Genomic DNA, 8,033 nt, shown 5'->3' on the forward strand with positions numbered 1-8,033 from the left:
AGTAAGTTACATATCTCATAGAAAGACAATAGTGCAGGTTACATCCACCCACCTGTACTAGTGCGATATGTGCCTGTGTGTGCTGGTTGCAGAGGGTCCCCCTGACTCTGGCTGAGACTCCTCATAGGGGGCTTCTGATAAACTCTGTCTTTGTAAATAGATCTATATGGTGTTCTGGAGACTGCAGTGTCCTTAACTTGGAACCCAGGTGGCTGTGCTGGCTGCTGTAAGATGCCCCAGACCCAGCTGCAAACAGATTTACAAGAGACGTTTAAGAGGGAGAAAACAAGAGACAAATACAGGATCTGACTATTAAAATTTTACCTGAAAGTAGCATTTAAACAACCAAAAAAAAAATCCTCAAAGCTAAGTAGTAAGTGTTTTCAACAAGCAAATAGAAGTAGCAAACAAGGGCAGCTACAGCTTCACTTAATCTCTTTTAGCTGCATCATTCAGCTGCCTGTATCTACACAAATTATCCCATTTCTTCCAAGGAAACTATTTTGGTGAGATAGGTATGGGCTTAATTCATACTCTGCCAACAGTTCTGCACTTGCAAGTGATGATATATTAGTCTAAACAGAAGCTTAATATTAGTTTATTATGCTAATATTGAACAGAGATTTATTTGCAAATTATACACCTAATTAAGACTTTAACACTACTGTACTAAACAGTAAGTACATGCATAATCAGATAAACTTCTTGACCAAAAGATTTAACTAACCTGATTTGACTGAAAACAGTTAAGTGGCAATCTAAAAACAACTTCAACGTAGCTGAGTAACAACATTATGACTGAGCATCCCCCTCCCAGGATTTTCAAGAATTAAAACCCTATCAGGGAGTAACTGTCACTATCCCTCTAACACTTCAGAAAAATGAAGATTTCTACAGGTAACTAAAATATTTTCATTTTAGAAAAAAATTAAACCACTCTCAAATCTCAGAAATTAAGGCCATTTTAAAATCATGTCTCTTAAACACTTTAAGTTTTCAGGAAAAATGATACTTTTCTGTATGCAATTTTACTACACTATTTCCAAATTATCAGATATCAATATTTAAGCACAAAAACTACCACCCTTTAAGGTTCCTAAATCCAATTAAAAAGACAATAAATAAGAAGATTTATAAAAAGATTTAACACCATCATACTTTTTAATGTTTCTATTAAGTTGATATTTAAAAAACTAGAACAGCAAGTTGATTTAAAATTTCTTTTCAGTTGCTCCTAGAAGTTTTTCCACGTATTAATTTATTCAAGTCTCAGCTGAGGAGCAACACATTTTTATTGCATATTTTATTTAAATATTAAAATCAACTAGTACCTGTCATACCAAGAGTTCTATCCAGGAAAGGTCACACAGTTAACTTGGGGTTTTCAGACAACTGAATCCCACCTCATCTACACAATCAGCCCTCCACCCTATTCTGCTCCTTAGGAAGGCACTGGACAGACAGTTGAGATAACTGATCAAAACAGAGACCATGAACTCAAAGAACTGATGTTACTGAGAAGGAGAGGTGTAACAGGTCTCCTGCCCATATCCCGGGTTAGCAGCCAACAGCTACATCCTTTCCTACTCAAAGCCGCATGCCAATCTGTATCACTGCCTTCAAAAACTCTTGCATTAAAGCAATTTGAAGCTCAGAGTGGCCGGAAAAGCAACCAGGTCAGAGTGGAAAAGCAGCAACCAATATACTACCAGGATGCAATAGAAGACAATATCGGCAAGGCCCACAAGCAGTCTCGCATTAAGGAGGCTCACTGCCCTCAGAAGTGGTTTCCCCAAACCTAGAGGTTTGAATGTGGGCTCCCCCCAAACTGTACTCACCAAGGCCAGTTCTTATCCAGCTGCCAGCCCTTCACCCCACTAATAGCACTGCACCTCTCCAGGTTTCCTGAAATCAAACCAGTGCTATGCATCAAGGACACGCACCTTTCTCCTACATATTCTGAAATGGACTCAGCCCTACTCCCTGACCAGCCCACCCTGACAGCAGCACTGTTTTCCTTTCAGAGACCTAATCAGGCATCAAGCCCATTCGCAGGCAGGTCTGTGCTCAAGTTCAAAGAGAAGTCATTATTAAACTCTCAGTCCTGCTAGTCGTTATTTACAGATGATGTATTCAGCACCAGAGCATAGCTAGAACTCTCGTGATCATGGTGGTCAAAATGTGGGGTAGTAGATTAATTTAAAAAGCCCAAACAAACCAAACCAAACCACCAAGAACTAAACAATTATTTAGAGGTTCAAGAAACCATCCATTAAACAATTATTCCAACAGTCCAATCTTGTTTGACAAAAGACTAAGAAATTATTTGATTGCAATGCCAGAGATGCATCACAGCAGAAGGTATATAGACTATACAGCTCTAAAATAACTGTAAGAGGCACCAAATTAAGAAAAAAAAAAAAGTTAAATAATTTTTTTAACAGAAACTGATTAACTATATGAACAACAGCATATAGTAAGGAGAGTCTTCTTTGTCTTCTGAAACCTCCAAGACTGAAACCTGAAAGCAAGTGGAACGTCCTATTTTCTGCATCACTGTGGAGCTTTTCACAAGAAATCCCAAAGAGAAACGTGTCCAAAACCTCACAGAGAAAGTTTTCAAGGCACTCCAGTGCACAGACAGTTGCTCATGCCTTGTCAGGCCACACCAGTTCTGTCACATCCACCTGAGCTGCGCAGCTGAGGCAAAGGCTGCCCTTCCTCCCAGGGAACACTGTCTGAGATGACAGATAGCCATCCTGGGTGAAATGAATGAAATGAAAATGTTTTCTGGCAGAAAATGAGTGTCTGTAATCAGAACTTCTGAACAGATTTAGTACCACCACTTTCATATGATAAATACAGGCCATGCCCATTCTTCCAGCCCAGGTGAAAACAGGAAGGAGAACTACAGGAAAAGCAGGAAGACAGAGTCCCTTATTTGGATATATATAGAATGCCCCTGGTTTGGTGGTTTGCCTTTGCTCCTAAGCTTTGGCTTCACCCCCTCTCCAGAGCAGCAGTGAATTCCTCCAGGGTGAGGGGGAGTCTGGTCCCACTCCAGGATGTGTCCAGTAAAGGAGGGAAGATGTTTAGAGTAACTGACCAGTGTTTTTGTTACACACAAAAATCAAACCAAACAAACACTGAATAGGACTACACTGAGCTGCAACACAAAGTGTTCACAGCAGGCAGAGGCCAGAGGAGCACACAGGACCCAGAAGTACCATTTCACTTGGTTCTTCTGCTCACATGCATTTTAATTCTGCTTCGCTTCACAGCTGCTACTCTGCCAAGGCCATTTCCATTTTCAGAAGCCTGTGTCACATGTAGCCGAGGCTGGACATCCTCACTTAGGATTTCCATGTCACGCCTGAATTTGCCAGGAAGCACGTGCACACATGTATGCCCATTTCTGTGATATGTCAGTCAGAAGTCATGCAACCTAGCAACTTGATCCTCTGCACCACTTAGAAATACATTAAAAAGCCAGGAAAAAAAACCCAACCAAGCAACAACCCACAAAGAGAGAGCTTAGTGCAGCACCATATTAATGTTCTGCTCAGTGGTGGAGAGAAAGAAGGAGGAAAGCTGTTCTTCCAGCACTCCCAGTTCTGGACCAAGAAATGCCAATATTGCCCTCACCTGCAGCTTCCCTCCTTGCTTCAGCTGTGCCCTGACTGCTGAGGGACCACACAACCCAAAACTGCCAGCACCCACACCCACCACTGGTACGGACATCTTCATGTTCCACCTCTGGCCAAACAAACCCCAGGATGTTTCTGCTTTCCTGACAGACTTGGCAAATTTCATTGACACTTACCAAGGCAACAGAAGCCCTGTGTGGCTCTGGGGTCAGATCCCCTTTGGCACAAAAACCCGAGAGAAGATGGAGGGAAGACTCCAGCAGGAAACTGAACTCCCAGACAGGCAGTGAAGGCTGCTTCTGGCAGGCTCCTTCTGGCTTTTGGGGCACAGGAAAGGCTTTGAGACCGTCTGCATCCACGTGAAAAGCCCACACTGAGCACTTGGTTTTAAAGATGTTACACTTAATGTTACAGACACAGAATTGCTCTGGCGTTTGGCATTTCCTGCACCCACACAAACACATTAAAAGAATTAAGTGCAGAGTCCTGAAGTTCAGTTATTCCAATTCTGTTTTAGTAGGGTCACTTGGCATACCAAAACCCACAGCAACACTTAAAAAATGAAAAGCAACTTCCTCCCCACCCTTAAACTTTCAGTTTTCCAGTTCAGGGGTCCTCTTAAGAGCAGGTTAAAGAAAAGAAGAAGAAAAGTCCAAGACCTAACATCACCTAGTGCACCAACCACCTCTTCTCCACAGATTTTCATTACCCCAATGGCTTTTCTAAGAAAATAAATTTGTACGTGTAAAAATCCATCCAGTAGGCAGATGTTTCTGAGCCAACACCTTGCAGGTAAAAGATCAGAGGAGAAGTGGCACAGAGGGATCCAAAAGTGCCCAAGAGAGGTTCAAGCTGATGTATTTGGGCAGGATTATTTGAACCTAAAGTGCTCTGCAGCTGCCCCAAGCCTGGAGTTTGCAGAAACAAAATGAGCTTCCCCTCCTGCCTCATTTTCTGCCCTCTCTGCTCAAGGGAGAATCACACCATGCAAATGATGGCAGAGGAATGGTGAGACCTGTCCAGTGCCCCCAGGAGGGCTGGCACCAGGGCTCATTCCCTCCTCTGGCTGATGGAACTTAAACTCAGCTGTTCTGGGATTTAGAGAGCAAAACCTAACTTTGCCACTTGCTGTTCCACTCCCTGTCACATCTGCATAGCAGGAACATCACTGTGTTCTGTGTCACACCCCAAATCAACAGCCCTGGGAGTTCTGCTGGAACCCAGACACCCTCCCCTTCTCAGACACCAACCTGACTAGTCAGCCCCACACTCCTCCAAGGTCACAAAAACCACAAACCACTAAAAATGGGTATTTTATACCAAACAGGACCCATTTCAGAGGTCAAACATCCCACGCTGTGTCCCTGGGCATTCCCAAGGCTTTCTGACACAAAAGTAGAACTTTGCAAATGAAGGACCATTTACCTTATAACAATATCCTCCATAAAACTTCCCACGGAAAAGCCCAGGCACTTGTCACACCCTCGGGAACACATTCCACATAAAGTATCCTCTCCTGCCACATTCCAGCCCAGCTTTCCTCCAGGATTCCAAGGTCAGCACAACTCTTATCTGTAACTTAGGGAACCCATGGCCGCAGCAGCCCCGGGAAGAAAAACGGCATTTGGTGGAGCCAAGGAATGGAGGAGCTGCCCTGTCCCAGCTCTGCCTCCTCTGCCAGCAGCAGGGGAGATGCAGCTCTCAACCATAAGATCACTTCAGTTCAACCTTACAGTAATTACCTGGCAACGTTATTAGCCCCAAAGTCCAGTGCATCATCTGTGTGCTATTTCAGGAAGTTCAGTGGATCTTTGTGGGACAAAACCTGTTTTGGGCCCAAGAGCTGACTCTAATCCCTGTTAGCTGAACTATCCAGCTGTAGGATCAGTGTTCAAAATAAACATTGGATCCTGAAGGGCAGAATTTGTAATGCTCTGTAAAACCCCAGGGGAGAGCCAGGCTCCAAGGGCAGCCCTTGGTGCCTCCAGCAGCTGCTGCTGGAAACACTGGCAGGACTGGTACAGACGGGACTGAACCTTCACACAGCTCTGTCCCGTGGGACTGAGGGTGCCAGACCAGAGAGACTTAAATCAAGCTTGTGTCATATTTCCATCAATGGACACTGATGGGACTGAAAGCCCTGCCCCGGAATGTGGGAAATGGATTTGTAGAGAATTCTCAAAGCTTGACAGAAGGCTCACATAGTGTGCATCTGTATGCAGAATTTGAGATAAGAAATGCTGACTTAGAAATGCTATAGAATAGGACATTGAGAGAGATAAATCTTCCTCACACAACGCACCAATTTATCAGATTATGCCCTTTTCTGACACAGAAATAAGGCAACTAAGAAGTGTTTTTAAAAACTTTTATTCCATTTTCAGTCTCACATGAAGGGTGAGACAATACAGATGTTATAATTGACGCCATCACAATCAGAAGCCAACTATTTCCTAACTACATTATAAGCGTTTCTTGGCCTTTTAGCTTTTGCTACACTATGCTGTCAATGCCTTGAAACCAATCATCTAAAATTACCCCTCATTAATCTTATTACAATGCATCTTTCATAGTTCTATTTCTCTAAAGCATCTAGTCTTATTTACAAACTCATCCTTTAACACTTGTTTCTAGTTCCATTTCTCTCCCAAAAATGTCTGTCCCATTCCATGCCATTTCTAAGTCAGTATTTCTTATCTCAAATTTTCCATTCAGATACATACTATGTAAACCTCCTGTCAAACTCTGACAATTTCCTGCAAGTCCATTTCCCACAGCAGAACTGCTCCCAGCCCAGCACAGAGCTGCAAGTGCTGTTGCAGGGCACAATGACTGAAGGAACACTGGAGCTGTGACATTAAAACCAGCAAAAGCACTTACTAGTAAAAAGAGCTCCTCACCTGGTCCAAGAACTGAACCTCTGTGGCTCATCCTCACGGGGTGACCCTGCTCCAGGGAGGAATCTCCATGCAGCCCCCGAGGCCTGGGGTCAGACGCTGCCCTAGCTAAGAAGAACAAGGGGTTAGTGAAGCTTTTTGGACACATTCTGTCCTCAGAGTGGTTTGACAAAACATCCATCAGTGTGGATCTTTAATAAAGGCAGCTTGTACCTATGCTTGCAACAGACTTTCGTGTGTTATTTCCTCAAAGTCTCTGTTTGAATGCATTTTGGAATTAAAAGTGTTTAAACAAGATTTAACATGAGCTCTGCACCCTGTCATGCCCCAAGCCCTAAGGAAGAGCTGGACATCCTCACACTCGCCCAAGCTGAGGCAGCTCTCATGCAGGGAGGGAGCTGCTGCAGCATTTAACACTTAAAAATCACCCCTGCCTTGAGGGTGTCCAGACCTGGGAGAAAGCCCTTCCCACCACCCTCTTGGATTTCCCTCCCTGCCACTGGCTTTGCTTCCAGCTTGGGAAGATTTGTCCTGGGGCCATTTCAGCACCACAAAGGGCTTTTCCAACCTCAGGCGTTCCACGGGAGCCCAGTGACTGACCCAGCTGCGCACCCAGGCACAGGGGAAGCTCTATCCTGCCATGAGCCAGAGCACTCCAGGGCATCCTTGGAACAGCTGCGGAGAGCAGGAAAAAGACACAGCTGCAGCACTGATCCTGCTCCCTGCTTTCCCAGAGGGCTCCAAGGGAAATCCCTGTTAGGGTGGCACTTTTCTGGCACCCTTGCCTTAGAACCACGGCCCAGCAGGTTTCTGTGGGAGTGGGGATTATTGCTGCAGTTCAGAAGCTGCACATCCCTAAAGCATTTCCTTAGGAGCATGAAGCTTCCCACGTGCATTTTGTAGTCCAGTTTGTAATTTCAGCGTCTTTCAAGAGAGTTTAAATCGCAATGAGGCGACTCGGTGCCAGCACAGCATTAGCTACGGGACATCGGGAGACTCACCAGACGACATTCTCGGCAGAGCCTCCATTCTCAGCACTCCAGCTGCAGCGTTCGCATCTCTCACGGACTCCGAGCTCCGTTTCCAGGGCTCCCATCGGGAAACCGGCGGCCGCTCCCAGATGCAAATGCCCAGGGCACCGCCGATCCCAGCCCCTGCTCCCTCTCCCCCCCGGACCCCCCTTCCTCCAGCCTTTACCCCTTTTAGAGCCACGGCCCCGCCCAAGACACAAAAGGAGGCTCCCAGGTGCCTCCTGAGACCCAAATCATTCCAGGTGCATCAGGAAATAAATAGAAATAAGCTCGTCCCTTCTGGGGTAATGAATTATCTTTTTCTCTATTCCCCCTTCTGTCTCCTGTTCCCTAAGGCAAAACACCTGGACCAGGTGGGGGTCAGGGGGAACATGTCAAGTCCAAAACCGAGCCAAACTTGTTTTTCCATCGGTTTCCATCAGGACTGTTCAGGTTTTCCCCCTGACCCTCGGCCGTAC

The 8,033-nt window shown here is 45.2% G+C and overlaps 1 protein-coding gene across 1 annotated transcript in view; it reads right to left on the bottom strand.

Moving 5' to 3' along the window:
* LOC146766983 (uncharacterized) overlaps nt 1-7,761 on the bottom strand; it is a 41,586-nt gene extending 33,825 nt beyond the window's left edge. Inside the window, exons 1-4 of the mRNA XM_085585612.1 lie at nt 7,546-7,761; nt 6,548-6,652; nt 3,824-3,964; nt 53-246 (exon numbers count right to left, since the gene is read on the bottom strand). Of these exons, the coding sequence (XP_085441738.1) occupies nt 122-246; nt 3,824-3,964; nt 6,548-6,652; nt 7,546-7,573 (399 nt within the window). The 5' untranslated portion in view covers nt 7,574-7,761 and the 3' untranslated portion in view covers nt 53-121. The remainder of the gene's footprint in view (nt 1-52; nt 247-3,823; nt 3,965-6,547; nt 6,653-7,545) is intronic.
* Between the last annotated feature and the right edge of the window lie 272 nt (nt 7,762-8,033).

The sequence above is a fragment of the Lonchura striata genome, chromosome 7, assembly GCF_050655825.1.
Source record: "Lonchura striata isolate lonStrDom1 chromosome 7, ASM5065582v1, whole genome shotgun sequence".
Classification (NCBI taxonomy): domain Eukaryota; kingdom Metazoa; phylum Chordata; class Aves; order Passeriformes; family Estrildidae; genus Lonchura; species Lonchura striata.